The sequence below is a fragment of the Salvelinus sp. IW2-2015 genome, unplaced genomic scaffold (genome assembly GCF_002910315.2).
Source record: "Salvelinus sp. IW2-2015 unplaced genomic scaffold, ASM291031v2 Un_scaffold5932, whole genome shotgun sequence".
Taxonomy (NCBI): domain Eukaryota; kingdom Metazoa; phylum Chordata; class Actinopteri; order Salmoniformes; family Salmonidae; genus Salvelinus; species Salvelinus sp. IW2-2015.
In genome coordinates, this window is record NW_019947197.1 from 1,290 (window position 1) to 24,131 (window position 22,842).

Consider the following 22,842-nt stretch of genomic DNA (forward strand, 5'->3'; position numbering starts at 1 on the left):
ACTTGAGTTATTTTCCAGTAAGGTATCTTTACTTTTACTCAAGTATGGCTTTTGGGTACTTTTTCCACCACTGCTTAATATAAGGCATTTGATGTATAACATTTACTTTGACTTTTGACTTTTACTCAAGTATGATGATTGAGTACTTTAAAATTTAAAATCACAAAAGCTCTGACGAAGGCCGTGAGGCCGATACGTAAAGCTTATTAAAGACCAGTGATACTATCAAGAGCAGTGTGCGGTTTCCTTTTTCCTTCATCTTGTTCAATTGTTGCCATGCACCTGCAAATAAGATTGCTCAGATGTGCGAGTGCCTTTTGAATATAATAGGTCTAACACATAGACTACTGTCCCCACCATGGAGAGTAGCGTAATATACAGTAATTAACACATACCTTAATTTACGATGATAGTAAACTAAGTGTAACAGTTTAACTTTAGTACGTCCCCTCGCCCCGACACGGGCGCGAACCAGGGACCTTCTGCACACATCAACAACAGTCACCCACGAAGCGTCGTTACCCATCGCTCCACAAAGGCTGCGGCCCTTGCAGAGCAAGGAGCAACACTACTTCTAGGTTTCAGAGCAAGTGACGTAACTGATTGAAACGCTACTAGCGCGTACCCGCTAACTAGCTAGCCATTTCACATCCGTTACATAAGCAAACTCAGATTTATTTTCAATAATCACAGTTTGCACTAGTTTAACCATTTAAATGTTTAAAAAATGCTCCTAAACACAATTTAACCAGGCGCTGTTGACGAGAGCGCCTGGTATGGTCTGTGCAGCAGTCTGAACGTTAAACGTCCCTACTATACGTGCAGGTATGTTTTACTTACAACAGGATTCCTGTGTTTGGCAGAAGTTGTACACGTTATTTGCTAAGTTATAATCCGTCATCATTCGCCGGAAAAACAGCAGTCAGTTTTGTTTTGGCCGCAGCAGTAACGTGAGTGCAAAAAAATAAAAATAATTTCGGGTTCACTACTCACAACGCATATGTGAATAAAACAGCACAAAAATAAAAACTCAATTAATAAAAATAGGATAAGAATTTGGCAAAACTATGATACAACAAGGCACTCAAACGAATTGAAGTAGGATATCTACACGGGCCGGGGAATTGTGGAAATAGATAAAGCCAGCAACCCGTTCTGTTTCTTGTAAACAACGTCATCTCTGTTTCCCATAATAGGCGTCTCTATAGTTTCTTATTTCTTGTAAACCACGTGATCTCTGCCTTTATAATAAACGTATCTAATAGATTCATAGAGAAACCGCAAGTTAAAAAAATGCATAGACAAAAAGACAAGGCCTAACCAGCACACGCAGCATATATCGATATATATATATATATACACACAGAGCCTTGCAAAAGTATTCATACGCCTTGGATTTCTTCACATTTCATGGTTTTAAAGTGGGATTTGTAAGAAAAACTTTTATGCTCATATATGCTTGAAGCCAAGATAGGCCTTTATATCTATGCATTAGCTTTTAGTAACAAAAGGCAAAGCAAATGAACTTATATTACAAGTGTGTTTGCAGTATGTTGCACAACCTGCTTCTGGCATGCCATACTAATGTTTCCACTTACAGCCAAGAAAACAGGAACTGGGTCAACCGCAGAGGTCTAAGGGACTTCATCTTGTGATGACATATCTGCTGATGGCTGGAAGACCACACACACACACACCACCCACGCACATTCACACTCAAACACAGAGAACCACACACACTGCATTAATCCCTAATAGAGCTTCTAGGGATCCTAAGCTTATCAACATTGTGCACCCACGGCAGTTGGGAAATTCAAAACAGACATTAAGCAAGGGACATTCTTCAACAACAATGGTGGACCAATAAGCATGGACTACGCCCGGACCAGAGCCAACCAGAGGACCAGGACTTCAAAGAATCAACCTACTTTCTGTACTGTATATAATCTGTAATCAACCTGTTTTAGGGGCTCTCCTCTTTTAGCTCACTCGGAGTTCTTAGACGGAGCCCCGCATGCGCAGTACCAAATATATTTACTCTGAATAAACTGCTGATTGTTAAACTTTAACTCCTCGTCTGAGTCGATCCTTGACCGACTCGCTCACCTGTGCACCTCACCTTTTATCAACAGATTCAAATTGATTTATTTGTATATTTTTTGTCAACAATCTACACAAAATACTCTGTAATGTCAAAGTGGAAGAATTTGTCAATTTAAATTTTAAGATAGAAATTAAATACCTAAAATATAGTCGTCCCATAAGTATTCAGCCCCCTGCGTCAAATGCATGTTAGAAACACTTTTGGCAGCGATTACAGCTGTGCATCTTGGGTAAGTTCCTAAGAGTTTTACACACCTGGATTGCGCAATATTTGCCCATTATTCTTTTCAAAATTCTTCAAGCTCTGTCAAGATGTTGGGGATCATGGCTAGACAGCAATTTTCCCGTCTTGCCATAGATTTTCAAGCAGATTTAAGTCAAAACTGTTACTTGGCCACTCAGAAACATTCACTGTCTTCTTGGTAAGCAACTCCAGTGTAGATTTGGCCTTGTGTTGTAGGTTATTGTCCTGCTGAAAGGTGAATTCCTCTTCCAGTGTCTGGTGTAAAGCAGACTGAAGCAGGTTTTCCTCTAGGATTTTGTCTGTTCTTATCTTCATTCCGTTTCTTTTTATCCTGAAAAACTCCCCAGAATTTGCTGATGACAAGCATACCCTTACCATGATGCAGCCACCACCATGCTGGAAAATAAGGAGGCAGTTACTCAGTGATGTGTTTTGTTGGATTTGCCCGAAATTATTTTCACTCTGACATTAATCTATGGACCTGTCCTTGACCTCTGACCGAACAGACAGCCAAACTGTGCTATCCTCATCATGCCCAGAAGCAGTAGTATGGACTTTTTATAGATCATTTTATAGGAAATTTCTCATGACTCAACCACCTCCCTAAACTCTCTCTCTCACTCTAATTAAATTTAAGGGGCTTTATTGGAATGGGAAACATATGTTGACATTGCCAAAGCAAGTGAAATAGAAAATAAACAATAAAAAAAATGTACTCTCTCTGTCGCCAACTCCTCAGTAAGGAAAGTAGCTATTGGCTGTCCTAAAAGTCGCTAGAAGTTGCTAAATGACGTCATCACTTAATTTGTATAATTGGCCATGTGCATGTATATCTCCCGGGTGGCGCAGTGGTCTAGGGCACTGCATCGCAGTGCTAGCTGCGCCACCAGAGTCTCTGGGTTCACGCCCAGGCTGGGCTGGGTTCGCGCCCAGGCTCTGTCGCAGCCGGCCGCAACCGGGAGATCCGTGGGGCGACGCACAATTGGCATAGCGTCGTCCGGGTTAGGGAGGGTTTGGCCGGTAGGGATATCCTTGTCTCAGTATGTAAAAAATGTATGCACTCTGCTGTAAGTCGCTCTGGATAAGAGCGTCTGCTAAATGACTAAAATGTAAAATGTAATTGTGATGGACGCTGTAGGAGAGAGGAATAACGTAGTGGGAGAGACAAAAAGTGATTAAAAAACACCCTAAATATGTTTAGAACTACAAATTAACTTTCTTCTGTCGATTCTTTTTTTTTTTTTATGTCACAATTCCAACCCTCCTCTTTTATCCGGGCTTGGGGCCGGAAAAAGTGACGCAAATGAGACACTACTTTATTTTTATTTATTTATTTTTTTGATTTTTGTGCAGTGATTTATTTTAGACAAAGAACATTTTACATTTACATCCCGCCCTGGCTTACATTACTACTTTCCTGTTTTTGCATGATGTGTTTTCACACCATTTTGAAGGATTACAGTAAACTCTCTTTCTCTCTCTCTCTTGCGGTGCATGCTGGGAGTTGTTTGGAGTTTGAGTGTTTGGTGTGGAGGGCTCTGTCATAACTTTTTTTTCTTGATTCTGTGTGTTGGTGCCAATTTCGCCTCTTTCTACCCCTTCGACCAGGGTTGTAGTCGCAAATTTTCCTCCGTTTATTACGGATGATCAAATCAGGAAAGAGCTGAGTCAGTTTGGTAAGTTTGCTAGAGGTTTTCGTGTCGGCAGGTTTTCAGGAAGATGCCGTTAAGCACGTTGTTTCGTTCCGGAAGCAGGTGTTTATGTTTCTGAATAACAATGAGCAACAGCTAAATGTGCATTTTAAAGTGAGGCATGGGGAGGGGCTCTACACAGGGTTTACCAGCACAGATAGTCTACGGTGTTTTGAGTGTGGGGATTTGGGGCGTAAGAGCTTTGCGTGCCCACATAAAGCCGTAGACAAGGTGAGGGCATAAGCGCCAGTGGGAGAAATCGAGGTCAACGTGCAGGGGGCAATGAGATGCAGACAGCAGAGGCTGGGCCTAGTCAGTCTGGATGGGCGCAGTCAGTCTATGGATGGGCGCTGCACACTTGAGCAGACCGGGATCCAATTGGTCGGCCCTCTATGGCTTTCTGTTGTCTATTGCTATCAAAGCATCCAGGACTTATTTTTCTGTAAATAAGCCTAAAAGAAAAAGCTTTGACTATCATTTCTCTGATCATTCAGCAAGTTTCCCCCTATCAGCATCCAGACCCAGTATCATTGTGAATAGGCTTAGAAGTTAAAAGAGATCGCCCGCTGAAAATAAAATGGTGATTTAATGCAATATTAGAGCCAGTATCTATACAGTATGAACTGACACGTACAGTATGTATATCTACTAACACAGCTGTTCATATACAGTATACACTATCATCATCAGAACATTTCCCAGGACAGAGACATATCTGATATGGGCAGAAAGCTTCAATTCCTGGTAATCTAACTGCACTGTCCAATTTACAGTAGCTATTACAGTGAAACAATACCATGCTATTGTTTGAGGAGAGTTGCATAGTTATGAAATGTATCAATAAACCAATTAGGCACATTTGGGCAGACTTGATACAACATTTTGAACTGAAATGCAATGATTCATTGGATCAGTCAAAGAAAATGCACATACACTGCTGCCATCTAGTGGCCAAAATCTAATTTGCACCTAAACTGGAATAATACATTGTAGCCCATGTCTGCAAAATAAAAAATACGATTGGTAAATGAGTCTAGCCAGCTATCTAAACTTGTAGTAATTATGGTCTCATTACCGACCGGGGGCCCCCATTAATTTTGATTGTCACTCTCACTCAGATATTATATATTTTTTTAAACTGCAAATATTTCTCTCCACCCTACGGCAAACTGTCTGGAATTGCAAGAGGTTAACTCTATAAAGTTTTATTTTATGAACGTGGGAACACAGACCAGTGAGCCACTGCGGCCCCTCATGATGAGGTCAGATTTGTAGTGAATACATAGAACCAGGATCTGTCTGGGAAACATGGAACCAGGATCTGTCTGGGAAACATAGAACCAGGATAGGCTCTGTCTGGGAAACATAGAACCAGGAGAGGATCTGTCTGGGAAACATAGAACCAGGAGAGGATCTGTCTGGAAACCAACTCTTCATGTGTAAATACATTAACTTTAGCTTTATGTGCTTTTAGGGTTTGTTTTTTGTTAATAGTGTGTGTGTGCGTTGGTTTTTACTAACACTTTTATGCAGAGAATTTTTGTGATGAATGATGCCATGTAAAAACGTGCTTCTTCTGTAACGGGACCTTGAATGGTTTGGAGGCTGAGGATGTTTTGATACAGTTGGTTGACTTGTAATAAAGAAAGTACTGGAACTATGGTGTGTGTTATGGCATGGTGTGTGTGTTATGGTATGGTGTGTGTGTGTTGTGGTATGGCATGGTTTGGTGTGTGTGTGTTGTGGTATGGTGTGTGTTGTGGTATGGTTTGGTGTGTGTGTTATGGCATGGTGTGTGTGTGTTGTGATATGGTATGGTGTGTGTGTGTTGTGATATGGTATGGTGTGTGTGTGTGTACACCTGGGTCTCCTCAGGACATACAGTCAGGTCAGGTACATACAGTGTTCCAGTGGAGGCTGTCACTGCTCCTGTAAAGGAAGCCTTGAACAAAATGACAACAAACACACACAACCAACAATAAATGCATTTGTAAAATGGGGTTTTATTTTCATATTGACCGAGGGAGAAAGGGAGGAGGAGGGTTTAGAATACAGGAAACACTATGTTTCCATGTTGCTTTGGGAGAGAGGGAGAACACAGCTGGTGACAGGAAGAGGAGATGCACGCCATTTACACTGCTGGACGTCACCTGGTAAGTGTGCAGTAAACTAGTTGGGGTTACCTGGTAAGTGTACAGTAAACTAGTTGGGGTTACCTGGTAAGTGTACATTAAAACTAGTGTGATAGGGTGAAATAACAGTTAGTTCTAGAAACTACCACGGTGTGGTGAAATATCAGTTGGGCTTCAGTCTATCAATGGTATTCACATGAATAATACATAACGTCCCATTTCCTGTCGTCACGTTTCTGGTGTCTGTTTTCAAAGCAAAACAAATCCAGCATGTCCACGATGCAGGTGAAGAAACACCGTTCAGGTCCAACATTCAGAACATTCCAAACAGAACTGCTTGGTACATCAGAACAACGGAAGCATAGAATCAGAACATAGAATTTCAGAACTTGATTCTCATATTTTTTTTTAACCTTTATTTAACTAGGCAAGTCAGTTAAGAACAAATCTTATTTTCAATGAAAGCCTAGGAACAGTGGGTTAAACTGCCTTGTTCAGGGGCAGAACAACAGATTTTTTTACCATGTCAGCTCGGGGATTTGAACTTGCAACCTTTCGGTTACTAATCCAACGCTCTAACCACTAGGCTACCCTGCCGCCCAACTATAAATGGAACATGATTGAACCACTTCATTACACAGCCTGTTTCTCTTCTACAGCAGAATGGCTACGTCCCACCCTATTCCCTATATAGTGCACTACTTTAGACCAGCTCTGGACAAAACGTAGTGCACTATATAGGGAATAGGGTGTAATTTGGGACACAGTCAAACAGGGTACCTACGTTAAGTCTTTCCGGTACATTCTCTGGGCTGGGTGTCTATCAGTCATGTGGAAACACTACAACAACAGTTTAACAGGCGCATTTTTTCAGCAATAAAACTCACAAAACACAAAAACTAAAGGACCTGGATTTGCTGAGGGATGTGTGTCAAAAGGGTTGTGGTGTCAAAGTGTGTGTCTGTGTGAGAGTGAGACACACTTTGTCATAGCTTCATAGGTAATGGATTCCCCATGAAGCCCCCCGTCAGTCTAAGCATTAATACCTTGGTGTGTAATCCACAGGAACACAGTGGAGGTGGTTGTTGTGACACAACGCTCAGTCTCACACTAACATGTATTCACGTAGGGCTGCATCTCTCTCTCTCTCTCATCATCACCGGCACAAACACAAAGGAAGATTCTAGAATATTCACTGGTCGTCATCGTTACTGGAACGCATGAACTGATTGTCTGTTCCCGTGTGATACAGGAAGTAGAACAAAACGAAGAGGAGAAATGACCAAATGCATGCGCACACTTTCTCCCTCTCCACTCTGCTCTCCAAGACAAACCCAGCCCAACCTACTACAGATCAGTACCAGTCTACCACACACACATAGTGTACTAACAAACCCTCTCCACTCTGCTCTCCAAGACAAAATCACAGACAATCTGGGAAGTCCTTTTTCCAAACAACCATTCCTCCTGTCCAAGGCTTTTACTGTTAGATATGGCTTCACTGTTACATTACTACCGACCGAACGACTGACCAGACCTGGGTCAAATATCAACTGACTGACTACTGACCAGACCTGGGTCAATATCAACTGACTGACTACTGACCAGACCTGGGTCAAATATCAACTGCTGACTACTGACCAGACTGGGTCAAATATCAACTGACCAGACCTGGGTCAATATCAACTGACCGACTGGTCAAATATCAACTGACTACTCCAGACCTGGGCAAATATCAACTGACCAGACCTGGGTCAAATATCAAGACTACTGACCAGACTGGGTCAAATATCAACTGACACTGAACTGGGCAAAATCAACTGACCAGACTGGGTCAAATATCAACTGACTGACAAGACCTGCTAACTCTTTACATTTCCGTGATGTAAAATTCGATTTTTTTTTCATGAGTGTGATTTGTTGATTCGTCCCTAATAACCAGAAAAGCAACGCACCAGAGGAATGGTTATATCGGTAATTTCCATCTCCTCCTGACTGACATGTGACGTGTTCGTTCTGGCCTGGAGAGACTGAGCATGTGACGTGTTCTGTCTGCCTGGAGAGACTGAGCTGTGACGTTTCGTCTGGCCTGGAGAGACTGAGCATGTGACGCTGATGGCTTGACTGTCTGGCCTGGAGAGACTGAGCAGTGAGTGTGGCTAGACTGTACATTAGTGCTCTGGCCTGGAGAGACTGAGCATGTGACGGTTGCTGATGCTGTGACGTGTCTGTCTGGCCTGGAGAGACTGAGCATGTGACGTGTTCTGTCTGGCCTGGAGAGACTGAGCATGTGACGTGTTCTGTCTGGCCTGAGAGACTGAGCATGTGACGTGTTCTGTCTGGCCTGGAGAGACTGAGCATGTGCAGATGTCGGGTTATGATTGGGCCCCATGTGAGGCCTGTGATTGCCAGTAGCCTGTGTACACTGGAGCAGATAGATGCATGTCTGTTGAGTCCTTGGCCGATTCTCCAATGGCACCCTAGTCCTAATGTAGTGCACTACTTTAGACCGAGCCCTATGACCCTAGTCCTATATAGTGCACTACTTTAGACCAGAGCCAATAGGAGAGTAGGGTCCCATTTGGGACACAGAGGTTTTATTCCTGAGGGAGACCATTCAGCAAATTGTGGATCCTTGAATAAGGAAGTTAGAGTATAAGACACAGGGGGAAACCCACACAATGTAAACACACACATAATGTAAACACACACAATGTCTAGAGGTAAACACATGGACAAGAACACACACTCGCATACTCACACACACACACATTCAGATTCAAACAAGCTAGGTCTGTAAATTACTGTGTTAGACCTCATTAAGTGTCTATAATATCATGGGGGAGATGTAGGTCTCTAATTTACCGTGTTAGACCTCATTAAGTGTTATAATAATATACTGTCTGTAGGTCTGTAATTACTCTGTGTAATAGCACTTAATAAGGTCTATATTCATGGGGGAGATTTACTGTCTGTAGGTCTGTAATTTACTGTGTTAGACCTCATTAAGTGCTAAATATATACACTGTCGTAGTAGGTCTGTAATTTACTGTGTTAGACTCATTAGTGCTATAATATCATGGAGGGGTTAAATATATACTGTCTGTAGGTCTGTAATTTACTGTGTTAGACCTCATTAAGTGCTATAATATCATGGGGTGAGATTACTACTGTCTGTAGGTCTTTAATTTACTGTGTTAGACCTCATTAAGTGCTATAATATCATGGGGAGATTTACTGTCTGTAGGTCTGTAATTTACTGTGTGAGACCTCATTAAGTGCTATAATATCATCGGGGAGATAATTCTTGTCTGTAATTTACTGGTTTAGACCTCATTAAGTGTTATAATATCATGTGGGAGATTTACTGTCTGTAGGTCTGTAATTTACTGTGTTAGACCTCATTAAGTGCTATAATATCATGGGGTAGATATACTGTCTGTAGGTCTGTAATTACTGTGTTAGACCTCATTAAGTGTCTATATCATGGGGAGATTACTGTTGTAGGTCTGTAATTACTGTGTTAGACCTCATTAAGTGTTATAATATCATGGGGGGATATACTGTATGTAGGTCTGTAATTTACTGTGTTAGACCTCATTAAGTGTATAATATCATGGGGGAGATATACTGTCTGTAATTTACTGTGTTAGACCTCATTAAGTGTATAATATCATGGTGAGTAGTTCTACGTGTCATGTAGGTCTGTAAATTACTGTGTTAGACCTCATTAAGTGCTATAATATCATGGGGTAGATATACTGTCTGTAGGTCTGTAATTTACTGTGTTAGACCTCATTAAGTGTTATAATATCATGGGGTAGATATACTGTCTGTAGGTCTGTAATTTACTGTGTTAGACCTCATTAATGCTATAATATCATGGGAGATGTAGGTCTCGTAATTTACCGTGTTAACCTCATTAAGTGTATAATATATACTGGTTGTATGTCTGTAATGTCAGTAATTTACTGTGTCAGACCTCATTAAGTGAGGGGCTGACATTTTTTTAATGTAATATCATGGGGAGATTTACTGGTCTTAGGTCTCTATTACTGTGTTAGACCTCAAGTGCTTATAATATCAGGAGGGTTAAAGTATATACTGTCTGTAGGTCCTGTAATTTACCGTGTTAGACCCATTAAGTGCATAATATCATGGGGAGAATTTACTGTCTGTAGGTCTGTAAATTACTGTGTTAGACCTCATTAAGTGCTAAATAATCATGGGGGGAGATTACTATTCTGTAGGTCTGTAATTTACCGTGTTAGACCTCATTAAGTGTATAATATCATGGGGAGATACTGTCTGTGGTCTGTAATTTACTGTGTTAGACTCATTAATGTTATAATATCATGAGGGGAATATATACTGTCTGTAGGTCTGTAATTTACCGTGTTAGACCTCATTAAGTGCTATAATATCATGGGGGAGATTATGTCTGTAATTTACTGTTTAGACCTCATTAATGTTATAATATCATGGGGGAATTATACTGTCTGTAGGTCTGTAATATTACTGTGTTAGACCTCATTAAGTGCTATAATATCATGAGGGGATAAATATACTGTCTGTAGTCCTTAATTTACTGTGTAGACCTCATTAAGTTTATAATATCATGGGGTAGAATATACTGTCTGTAGGTCTGTAATTTACTGTGTTAGACCTCATTAAGTGCTTAATATCCATGGGGGAGATTTACTTCTGTAGTTGTAATTTACTGTGTGTAGACCTCATTAAGTGTATAATATCATGGGGGAGATTTACTGTCTGTAGGTCTGTAATTTACGTGTTAGACCTCATTAAGTGTATAATATCATGGGGAGATATTACTGTCTGTAGGTCTGTAATTACTGTGTTAGACCTCATTAAGTGCTATAATATCATGGAGGTAATATTATACTGTCTGTAGGTCTGTAATTTACTGTGTTAGACCTCATTAAGTGTTTAATATCATGGGGAGATTTACTGTCTGTAGGTCTGTAATTTACTGTGTTAGACCTCATTAAGTGCTATAATATCATGGGGAGATTTACTGTCTGTAAGGTCTGTAATTACTGTGTTAGACCTCATTAAGTGTTATAATATCATGGGGGAGATTTACTGTCTGTAGGTCTGTAATTTACTGTGTTAGACCTCATTAAGTTGTATAATATCATGGAGGGTTAAATATATACTGTCTGTAGGTCTGTAATTTACTGTGTAGACCTCATTAAGTTATAATATTCATGGGTAGATATTACTGTCTGTAGTCTGTAATTTACTGTGTTAGACCTCATTAAGTGCTATAATATCATGGGGAGATTACTGTCTGTAGGTCTGTAATTACTGTGTTAGACCTCATTAAGTGTTATAATATCACGGGGGAGATAGTTGTAGGTCTGTAATTTACTGTGTTAGACCTCATTGTTATAATATCACGGGCAGGTTAAATATATACTGTCTGTTATTCTGTAATTTACTGTGTTAGAACCTATTAAGTGTATAAATATCATGGTAGTTTACTTCTGTTAGTCTGTAATTTACTGTATTAGACCTCATATAAGTGTCTATAATATCATGGGGGAGATTTACTGTCGTAATGTTACTGTTGTTAGACCTCATTAAGTGTTTAAATATCATGGGGTAGATATACTGTTATGTAATTTACTGTGTTAGACCTCATTGTTATAATATCACGGGCAGGTTAAATATATACTGTCTGTTATGTATAATACGACTCTGTCAATCATTAAAAAATAATCCATTCTATATACATGCAGTATTCTTGATAGAAGGGTCATATACTTCTGGAAATATATATACCTCTTTGTTAAAATATATATATATATCAACTGACCCTGTGTGGTGAGACTATTGGCACTTGGAATAACTAAACCCGTTACAGATGGTCCCAGAACTGTGTGTTGTCAAGTTGGTAAGAGAGCACCATTCATATAGAAAAATTCAGCAGATCATCTTCTTCCAAAGCAGCTACGAGTCAGTCATCCGTACGTATAGACGGCTCTAGCTGGAGTCAAACCCACAACCTTAGGGGTTGCAAGTGCCTTGCTCTACCAACTGAGCCAACACAAGACCAAAGTGATCTGGGACGAGGCTAGGTAATATCGCCCACCCCTGGTCTGGTTTAAACTGTATTTACCCGTCTGTCTGTTTGGTCGTCATGATTTGATTGGATCAGACGTGGTTGTTCTGATAAAACATTTAAAAATGTTGAGTCTAAAAAAATGTTGAGTTTAAAAACAACATATTCCAGCATTCCACTAGAACCCAAGCCCGTCCATTAAACCAACGGTGACACAACATCTTTTWAAAAACGTTTCTCTCTCCGGGGGCCACGTTCCAACACAAATAAAACACACCCTTAACTGAATTACTTTGCTAACCGCAGGAAGGGAGGAAAGCATTTTCTAAAGTGTTGGAACAGGGCCGAAGACTTTTAGGTGGAAGAGAGAGGCTCTCTTCATACTAGCTGAACGTCTGTCACCTCATATCTGACCAGGAACTGACCAGGAACGGACCAGGAAAACACTGAATAAAGTCTAAAGTCATTTTGTCAAAAGTTACTAATAAAAACGTACAGTTATTTAACCCATGCAATCATATAAAATACTAATTTCCGTTTTTTTCCCCTTGTAGCTWWAATGRRTATTTACATRTTTTSTTGTTATGTTACACACGTCTGTMCTGTACAGACCCATAGAGTCAGTCCATCACCACAACSYTCCTTTTGGAGTCTCTCGTTACCGTGGCAATGCAGAGTTCTACTGGGTTTCCACGGACACCGAGTTTGTCTCTCCTCCAACGCACAAACAACAACGYTCCTCCTGGTTGCTATGGGATACAGGGTTCCGATGGTTCCGGTCCGTACTATTGTCACCATGGTGATGAGGAGTTCCTCAGGAAGGTGTAATCCAGGTGGGGTCAAACCTCCTCCTGAAGATCTACTGACTGCAGGCTTTTGTTCCGGCCCTGCGCTAACCAACACACCTGATTCAGTCTAGCTGAACATCAAGGTCCTGATGAGCAACTGAATAGGTGTGTTAGAGCAGAGCCGGAGCCAAACCCTGCACAGTTAGTAGCTTTCTAGGAGGAAGGGCTGGCCACCCTCACCGTTACCCATAATTCAGTTTGTTATGGCGGAAGATAGAGGGGGGCAACACAGCAGCTATATTGGTAGGGGCGGTAGGAGGGGGGGTTGGGTGACTCCAACACCGTAGTTCCATTAGAAAAACACACAACACAATCCAGGACACCCCTCCACACCTCTGATTGGTTCAGCCTTCAGGTCATAGMGTCTGATTGGACGCCTGGGTCGCCCAGGCCTACTGTGCTTGGCTGCTGGAGCTGTCAGTCCGGTGCGAAGGCGGGCCTTTGGGTTGTTTCTGTGGCTGTGGTTTCAGCTGTAGCCGATGCCTCTGGTTGTGAGACTGTTGTTGTTGTGTTACCTGGGCGAAGGCCTGTTGCTGTTGTTGCATGGGGAACGCTGCCTGGAGGATCAGCTGCTGGTTGCCGTGGAGAAGACGGGTGCCCTGGTTACGGGAAGTAAGAGAATGGATTAGACCGGTATTCTAATTCTATGGTTAGAACTATAGAAGTGACTCTATACATTATGATTAGAACACTGTGAAATCCCTTAAAACTCTAATACGCTCCAGGTAGACATTCCCCTTAGTCACAGATCTAGGATCAGGGCAAGACAGATAGCATCCATTCTGCCTCTGTCCTATTGACTCTGGCCCCACACTGCTCTCGCTGGTTACATGTAGGAACTACTGCTGCTACTGTGAAGTCGGGGTTGTTCTGAAATGGACACCAGATTCTCTACATAGGGAGACTACTGTTGACCAGGCCCATAGGGAAGAGGGTGCCATTTTGGACTCAGTCCTAATCCATCGCATATCACACTCCATCCTCTGTGCACTGCCTGTCTATGGCTGTTGAAACTAGAGGTTAACTGTTAGAACTAGAGGTTACCTGTTGAAACTAGAGGTTACCTGTTAGAACTAGAGGTTACCTGTATGAACTAGAGGTTTACCTGTTGAAACTAGAGGTTACCTGTTGAAAACTAGAAGGTTACCTGTTAGAACTAGAGGTTACCTGTATTAGAAACTAGAGGTTACCTGTTGAAACTAGAGGTTACCTGTTAGAAACTAGAGGTTACCTGTTAGAACAGACGCTGTTGAAACTAGAGGTTACCTGTAGAAACAGACGCTTGTTTGAAACTAGAGGTACCTGTTGAAACTAGAGTTACCTGTTGAAACTAGAGGTTACCTGTTGAAAACTAGAGGTTACCTGTTAGAACTGTGCTGTTGAAACTAGAGGTTACCTGTTGAAACTAGAGGTTACCTGTTGAAACTAGAGGTTACCTGTTGAAAACTGACGAGAGTTACCTGTTGAAACTAGAGTTAACTGTGAAACTAGAGGTACCTGTTGAAACTAGAGTTACCTGTTAGAACTGTGCTGTTGAAACTAGAGGTTACCTGTACAAAAACTGCTGCGCCCCCTGTTGGTTACTCTGTGCCACTACAGCCGTCTGTGTCTGGCTGTCAGGCTGGGTCTGTTGGGGCTGGGCTGCCTGGAGGGTCAGAGTCTGACCACCTGATAGGAGAGAGGTAGGGTTAAGGTGTTAGGGGGTGACAGTGTGTGTATACATGTATGAATTGTGTGTGTGTGTGTGGTGTGTGTTGTGTGTGTTACCTGCTGCCCTCCGAAGGGGTTGTAAGCGATGACCGTTGTCCCATGAACACAGAAGGTCGGCACATAACCGTTCCACATGCCATGGGAGCTGTCACTAACTTAGTCACCAACTGCTGGCCCGCCGGGAACCTGGAGAGAGAGGAGACCTGATCAATATGTAATCAGTACTGCTGGCCACCAGAAACCTGGAGAGAGAGGAGACCTGTTCAATATGTAATCAGTACTGCTGGCCCACCAGAAACCTGGAGAGAGAGGAGACCTGATCAATATGTAATCAGTACTGCTGGCCCACCAGAACCTGGAGAGAGGAGACCTGTATCAATATGTAATCAGTACTGTGGCCCACAGAACCTGGAGAGAGGAGACCTGTTCAATATGTAATCAGTACTGCTGGCCCACCGGGAAACCTGGAGAGAGAGGAGACCTGATCAATATGTAATCAGTACTGCTGGCCACCAGAAACCTGGAGAGAGAGGAGACCTGTTCAATATGTAATCAGTACTGCTGGCCCACCAGGAACCTGGAGAGAGAGGAGACCTGATCAATATGTAATCAGTACTGCTGGCCCACCAGAAACCTGGAGAGAGAGGAGACCTGATCAATATGTAATCAGTACTGCTGGCCCACCAGAAACCTGGAGAGAGGAGACCTGTCAATATGTAATAGTACTGCTGGCCCACCAGAAACCTGGAGAGAGAGGAGACCTGATCAATATGTAATCAGTACTGCTGGCCACCAGAAACCTGGAGAGAGAGGAGACCTGATCAATATGTAATCAGTACTGCTGGCCCACCAGAAACCTGGAGAGAGAGGAGACCTGTTCAATATGTAATCAGTACTGCTGGCCCACCAGACACCTGGAGAGAGAGGAGACCTGATCAATATGTAATCAGTACTGCTGGCCCACCAGAACCTGGAGAGAGAGGAGACCTGATCAATATGTAATCAGTACTGCTGGCCCACCAGAAACCTGGAGAGAGGAGAACCTGATCAATATGTAATCAGTACTGCTGCCCACCAGAAACCTGGAGAGAGAGGAGACCTGATCAATATGTATCAGTACTGCTGGCCCACCAGAAACCTGGAGAGAGAGGAGACCTGATCAATATGTAATCAGTACTGCTGGCCCACCAGAAACCTGGAGAGAGGAGACCTGATCAATATGTAATCAGTACTGCTGGCCCACCAGAAACCTGGAGAGAGAGGAGACCTGATCAATATGTAATCAGTACTGCTGGCCCACCAGAAACCTGGAGAGAGAGACCTGATCAATATGTAATCAGTACTGCTGGCCACGAAACCTGGAGAGAGGAGACCTGATCAATATGTAATCAGTACTGCTGGCCCACCAGAAACCTGGAGAGAGGAGACCTGATCAATATGTAATCAGTACTGCTGGCCCACCAGAACCTGGAGAGAGAGGAGACCTGATCAATATGTAATCAGTACTGCTGGCCCACCAGAACCAGGAGAGAGAGACCTGTTCAATATGTATCAGTACTGCTGGCCCACCAGAAACCTGGAGAGAGAGGAGACCTGATCAATATGTAATCAGTACTGCTGGCCCACCAGAAACCGGAGAGAGGAGACCTGTTCAATATGTAATCAGTACTGCTGGCCCACCAGAAACCTGGAGAGAGGGAGACCTGATCAATATGTAATCAGTACTGCTGGCCACCAGAACCTGGAGAGAGAGGAGACCTGATCAATATGTAATCAGTACTGCTGGCCCACCAGAACACCTGGAGAGAGAGGAGACCTGATCAATATGTAATCAGTACTGCTGGCCACAGAACCTGGAGAGAGAGGAGACCTGTCAATATGTAATCAGTACTGCTGGCCCACAGAACCTGGAGAGAGAGGAGACCTGTTCAATATGTAATCAGTACTGCTGGCCCACCAGACACCTGGAGAGAGGAGACCTGTTCAATATGTAATCAGTACTGCTGGCCCACCAGAAACCTGGAGAGAGGAGACCTGTTCAATATGTAATCAGTACTGCTGGCCCACCAGAAACCTGGAGAGAGAGACCTGATCAATATGTAATCAGTACTGCTGGCCCACCAGAAACCTGGAGAGAGGAGACCTGATCAATATGTAATCAGTACTGCTGCCCACCAAACCTGGAGAGAGAGGAGACCTGTCAATATGTAATCAGTACTGCTGGCCCACCAGAAACCTGGAGAGAGGAGACCTGATCAATATGTAATCAGTACTGCTGGTCACCAGAAACCTGGAGAGAGGAGACCTGATCAATATGTAATCAGTACTGCTGGGCCCACCAGAAACCTGGAGAGAGGAGACCTGATCAATATGTAACAGTACTGGCTGGCCCACCAGAAACTGGAGAGAGAGGAGACCTGATCAATATGTAATCAGTACTGGCTGGCCCACCAGAAACCAGGAGAGAGGAGACCTGTTCAATATGTTATCAGTATGCTGGCCCACCAGAAACCTGGAGAGAGAGGAGACCTGATCAATATGTAATCAGTAACTGCTGGCCCACCAGAAACCAGGAGAGAGGAGACCTGTTTCAATATGTAATCCAGTACTGCTGGCCCATCAGAAACCTGGAGAGAGAGGAGACTGATCAATATGTAATCAGTACTGCTGGCCCACCAGAAACCTGGAGAGAGAGGAGACCTGATCAAATAGTAATCAGTACTGCTGGCCCACCAGACACCTGGAGAGAGAGGAGACCTGATCAAATGTAATCAGTACTGCGGCCCACCAGACACCTGGAGAGAGAGGAGACCCTGTTCAATATGTAATCAGTACTGCTGGCCCACCAGAAACCTGGAGAGAGAGGAAGACTCTGTTAATATGTAATCAGTACTGCTGGCCCACCAGACACCTGGAGAGAGGAGACCTGTTCATATGTAATCAAGTACTGCTGGCCCACCAGAACCTGGAGAAGAGGAGACTGTTCAATATGTAATCAGTACTGCTGGCCCACCAGAAACCTGGAGAGAGGGAGACCTGATCATTATGTAATCAGTACTGCTGGCCCACCAGAAACCTGGAGAGAGAGAGACCTGTTCAATATGTAATCAGTACTGCTGGCCCACCAGAAACCTGGAGAGAGAGGAGACCTGATCAATATGTAATCAGTACTGCTGGCCCACCAGAAACCTGGAGAGAGGAAGACTGTTCAATATGTAATCAGTACTGCTGGCCCACCAGAAACCTGGAGAGAAGGAGACCTGAACAATATGTAATCAGTACTGCTGGCTCCACCAGAAACCTGGAGAGAGAGGAGACCTGTTCAATATGTAATCAGTACTGCTGGCCCACCAGAAACCTGGAGAGAGAGGAGACCTGTTCAATATGTAATCAGTACTGCTGGCCCACCAGAAACCGGAGAGAGAGGAGACCTGTTCAATATGTAATCAGTACTGCTGGCCCACCAGACACCTGGAGAGAGGGAGACCTGATCAAATATGTAATCAGTACTGCTGGCCCAAAGAAACCAGGAGAGAGAGGAGACTGTTCAATATGTAATCAGTACTGCTGGCCACCAGACACCTGGAGAGAGAGAGACTGATCAATATGTAATCAGTACTGCTGGCCCACCAGACACCTGGAGAGAGAGGAGACCTGTTCAATATGTAATCAGTACTGCTGGCCACCAGAAACCAGGAGAGAGAGGAGACCTGTTCAATATGTAATCAGTACTGCTGGCCCACCAGACACCTGGAGAGAGGAGACCTGATCAATATGAATCAGTACTGCTGGCCCACGAACCTGAGAGAGAGGAACCTGATCAATATGTAATCAGTACTGCTGGCCCACCAGAAACCTGGAGAGAGAGGAGACCTGTTCAATATGTAATCAGTACTGCTGGCCCACCAGAAACCTGGAGAGAGGAGACCTGTTCAATATGTAATCAGTACTGCTGGCCCACCAGAAACCTGGAGAGGGGAAGACCTGATCAATATGTAATCAGTACTGCTGGCCCACTCAGAAACCTGGAGAGAGGAGACCTGATCAATATGTAATCAGTACTGCTGGCCCACCAGAAACCTGGAGAGAGAGGAGACCTGTTCAATATGTAATCAGTACTGCTGGCCCACCAGAAACCTGGAGAGAGAGGAGACCTGATCAATATGTAATCAGTACTGCTGGCCCACCAGAAACCTGGAAGAAGAGGAGACCTGATCAATATGTAATCAGTACTGCTGGCCCACCAGAACCTGGAGAGAGAGAACCTGATCAATATGTAATCAGTACTGCTGGCCCACCAGACACCTGGAGAGAGAGGACCTGATCAATATGTAATCAGTACTGCTGCCCACCAGAAACTGGAGAGAGGAGACCTGTTCAATATGTAATCAGTACTGCTGCCCACCAGAACACTGGAGAGAGGAGACTGATCAATATGTAATCAGTACTGCTGGCCCACCAGAAACCTGGAGAGAGAGGAGACCTGATTCAATATGTAATCAGTACTGCTGGCCCACCAGAAACCTGGAGAGAGGAGACTGATCAATATGTAATCAGTACTGCTGGCCCACAGAAACTGGAGAGAGAGGGACCTGATCAATAGTAATCAGTACTGCTGGCCACCAGAAACCTGGAGAGAGAGGAGACCTGATCAATATGTAATCAGTACTGCTGGCCCACCAGACACCTGGAGAGAGAGGAGACCTGATCAATATGTAATCAGTACTGCTGGCCCACAGAAACCTGGAGAGAGAGGAGACCTGATCAATATGTAATCAGTACTGCTGGCCCACAGAACCTGGAGAGAGAGAGAGACCTGATCAATATGTAATCAGTACTGCTGGCCACCAGAAACCTGGAAGAGAGGAGACCTGATCAATATGTAATCAGTACTGCTGGCCCACCAGAAACCTGGAAGAGAGGAGACCTGTCAATATGTAATCAGTACTGCTGGCCCACCAGAAACTGGAGAGAGAGACCTGATCAATATGTAATCAGTACTGCTGGCCCACCAGAAACTGGAGAGAGGAGACCTGTTCAATATGTAATCAGTACTGCTGGCCCACCAGAAACCTGGAGAGAGAGGAGACCTGTCAATATGTAATCAGTACTTGCTGGCCCACCAGAAACCTGGAGAGAGAGCCTGATCAATATGTAATCAGTACTGCTGGCCACCAGAAACCTGAGAGAGAGGAGACCTGATCAATATGTAATCAGTACTGCTGGCCCACCAGAAACCTGGAGAGAGAGGAGACCTGATCAATATGTAATCAGTACTGCTGGCCCACCAGACACCTGGAGAGAGAGGAGACCTGATCAATATGTAATCAGTACTGCTGGCCCACCAGAAACCTGGAGAGAGGAGACCTGTCAATATGTAATCAGTACTGCTGGCCCACCAGAAACCTGGAGAGAGAGGAGACCTGATCAATATGTAATCAGTACTGCTGGCCCACAGAACCTGGAGAAGAGGAGACCTGATCAAATATGTAATCAGTACTGCTGGCCCACCAGAAACCGGAGAGAGAGGAGACCTGATCAATATGTAATCAGTACTGCTGGCCACCAGAAACCTGGAGAGAGAGGAGACCTGATCAATATGTAATCAGTACTGCTGGCCCACCAGAAACCTGGAGAGAGAGGAGACCTGATCAATATGTAATCAGTACTGCTGGCCCACCAGACACCTGGAGAGAGAGAGACCTGATCAATATGTAATCAGTACTGCTGGCCCACCAGAACCTGGAGAGAGGAGACCTGATCAATATGTAATCAGTACTGCTGGCCCACCAGACACCTGGAGAGAGGAGACCTGTTCAATATGTAATCAGTGTGTGTGTGTGTGTGTGTGTGTGTCTGCCTCAGTAATGTGTGTGTGTGTGGTGTGTGTGCGCGCACATGTGTGTGCGTGCCTCAGTATGGTGTGTGTGTGTGTGTGTGTGTGTGTGTTGTGTGTGTGTGTGTGTGTGTGTGTGTGTGTGTGTGTGGCTGCAGTATGGGTGTGTGTGTGTGTGTGTGTGTTTACATACTGTATCTGAGTGTTGTCTTGTGTGAAGGTGGCTACAGCCTGTTGTGTGTTGTTCTGTGGTAGACTGGTACTGATCTGTAGTAGGTTGGGCTGGCCGGGCTGGGACATGATCATGTTATAGACAGGCTGTTGTTGCTGCTGCTGCTGCTGCTGTTGACGCTGGACCTAGAGGGAGACACAGGGCAGACAGAGATGATGTCAGAGAGAGCAGGTTCGCACAAAGATGATGTCATTGATAAGACAGGTCTAACACTGTGGCTGTTCAGCTACATCTATTACCATGGTGATTATATTACAGAACTTAACAAAACATAACATAACAACTAAATAACATAACAACTAAATAACATAACAACTAAATAACATAACATAACTAAATAACATAACATAACTAAATAACATACTACTAAATAACATAACATATAATACACAGAAGATACCATAACATTAAAAAAAACAACCCAACATAATGTTTCATAACGATAATATGGACATAACAACTAAATAACCTATAGTACACAGAAGCTACCATAACATAAAAAACCACCCAACATAATGTTTCATAAAGATAATATGAACATACCACTGCTTGGCTGAATACCTGAGCGAGAGAGTTGTTTTGCTGCAGTTGGAGGTTCTGTTGAGGGGGAGGCGTCTGCTGCTGCTGAATGGTGAGCTGACTTCCTGTATGGGCGGGGTTTAGGACAGTCTGCTGCACCTGATTGGTCAGAACTGCTCCCTGTGGCACCACCCCCACCTGAGGCAGCTGGACATTCAACGCTCCGCCAGGCTGCTGCACGAACATCTATCACCACGGAAACAACAGTTGTCAATCGTACGGGTCTCAGTGTGTCTGTGCAGATCTGTCTGTCTGTGTGTATATCCTACCTGTATGGCTGGAGGCTGTGCTCTGTGTAGCTGGTCCTATATGGGGTCTATACATCTCCTACCTGTATGGGGTCTGTATATCTCCTACCTGTATGGGGTCTGTATATTCTCCTACCTGTATGGGGTCTGTATACTCCTACCTGTATGGGGTCTGTATATATCCTACCTGTATGGGGTCTATATATCTCCTACCTGTTGGGGTCTGTATTATCTACTGTATGGGGTTATATCCCTCTACCTGTATGGGTCTATATATCTCCTACCTGTATGGGGTCTGTATATATCCTACCTGTATGGGGTCTCTATCTCCAACCTGTACAGGGTCTGTATATATCCTACCTGTATGGGTCTGTATATCACCAACCTGTACAGGGTCTGTATATATTCCTACCTGTATGGTTCTGTATATCTTCTACTGTATGGGGTCTGTATATCTCCTACCTGTTTGGGGTCTATATATCTCCTACCTGTATGGGGTCTGTATAATCCTACCTGTATGGGGTCTATATACCCTCTACCTGTATGGGGTTATATTCTCCTACCTGTATGGGGTCTGTATATATCCTACCTGTATGGGTCTCTATATCTCCACTTGTAAGGGTCTGTATATACTACCTGTATGGGGTTGTATATCTTCTACCTGTATGGGGTCTGTATATCTCCTACCTGTATGGGGTCTATATATCTCCTACCTGTATGGGGTCTGTATATCTCCTACCTGTACAGGGTCTATATATCTTCTACTGTATGGGGTCTATATATCTCCTACCTGTACAGGGTCTATATACTCTCTACCTGTATGGGGTCTGATATAATCTTACCTGTATGGGGTCTATATACCTCCTACCTGTATGGGTCAATATATCTCCTACTGTATGGGGTCAATATATCTCCTACCTGTATGGGGTCAATATATCTCTACCTGTATGGGTCTGTATATATATCCTACCTGTATGGGTCTGTATATCTCCTACCTGTATGGGGTCAATATATATATCCTACCTGTATGGGGTCTATATATCTCCTACCTGTATGGGGTCTATATATCTCCTAACCTTGTAAAATTGGGGGTTTTTTCCCCCCCCCCTGGGGTATATCTCTACTGTTATGGGG

The 22,842-nt window shown here is 43.6% G+C and overlaps 1 protein-coding gene and 3 long non-coding RNA genes across 12 annotated transcripts; 1 reads left to right on the forward strand and 3 right to left on the reverse strand.

Moving 5' to 3' along the window:
- Positions 1-5,034: 5,034 nt before the first annotated feature.
- LOC139026818 (uncharacterized) lies at positions 5,035-5,695 on the forward strand. Its single transcript, XR_011478755.1, has 2 exons — positions 5,035-5,335; positions 5,388-5,695. It is a non-coding gene; the product is annotated as an uncharacterized lncRNA (long non-coding RNA).
- Positions 5,696-6,023: 328 nt separating this feature from the next.
- On the reverse strand, positions 6,024-9,636 carry LOC139026819 (uncharacterized). Of its 6 annotated transcripts, none has more exons than XR_011478758.1 (6): positions 9,503-9,636; positions 9,271-9,302; positions 8,395-9,069; positions 8,021-8,282; positions 7,920-7,940; positions 6,024-7,806 (listed from the first exon to the last, which is right to left on the reverse strand). It is a non-coding gene; the product is annotated as an uncharacterized lncRNA (long non-coding RNA). The 6 variants fall into 6 exon arrangements; XR_011478762.1 differs by having other exon boundaries at positions 6,024-7,514; positions 7,598-7,806; positions 9,271-9,636; XR_011478761.1 differs by having other exon boundaries at positions 8,021-8,191; positions 8,515-9,069; positions 9,271-9,636.
- Positions 9,637-12,129: 2,493 nt separating this feature from the next.
- Positions 12,130-14,380, reverse strand: LOC139026820 (uncharacterized). Its single transcript, XR_011478763.1, has 2 exons — positions 14,284-14,380; positions 12,130-14,238 (listed from the first exon to the last, which is right to left on the reverse strand). It is a non-coding gene; the product is annotated as an uncharacterized lncRNA (long non-coding RNA).
- Positions 14,381-14,864: 484 nt separating this feature from the next.
- LOC112078596 (circadian locomoter output cycles protein kaput) lies at positions 14,865-21,818 on the reverse strand. 4 transcript variants are annotated; one of them, XR_011478756.1, is made up of 3 exons: positions 21,428-21,815; positions 20,843-21,000; positions 14,865-14,999 (listed from the first exon to the last, which is right to left on the reverse strand). XR_011478756.1 is itself a non-coding variant. In XM_070442097.1 (3 exons), exons 1-3 carry the CDS (start codon positions 21,644-21,646, stop codon positions 14,867-14,869), a joined length of 501 nt encoding a protein of 166 aa, XP_070298198.1. In that variant the 5' UTR covers positions 21,647-21,818; the 3' UTR covers positions 14,865-14,866. The 4 variants fall into 4 exon arrangements, 3 of the variants coding, with proteins under 3 accessions (XP_070298198.1, XP_070298197.1, XP_070298196.1); XM_070442097.1 differs by having other exon boundaries at positions 20,843-21,006; positions 21,443-21,818; XM_070442096.1 differs by having other exon boundaries at positions 20,843-20,991; positions 21,425-21,816.
- Between the last annotated feature and the right edge of the window lie 1,024 nt (positions 21,819-22,842).

Excerpts from the sequence above, each read along its gene's own strand:
- LOC112078596 (XM_070442095.1), bottom strand. The coding sequence starts at position 21,646 with ATGTTCGTGCAGCAGCCTGGCGGAGCGTTGAATGTCCAGCTGCCTCAG. Across the intron at positions 21,007-21,424 it reads AGGTATTCAGCCAAGCAGTG|GTCCAGCGTCAACAGCAGCA; the intron begins GTATGTTCATAT and ends GTCTCCCTCTAG. Across the intron at positions 15,000-20,842 it reads CAAGACAACACTCAGATACA|GTTCCCGGCGGGCCAGCAGT; the intron begins GTATGTAAACAC and ends CTCTCTCTCCAG.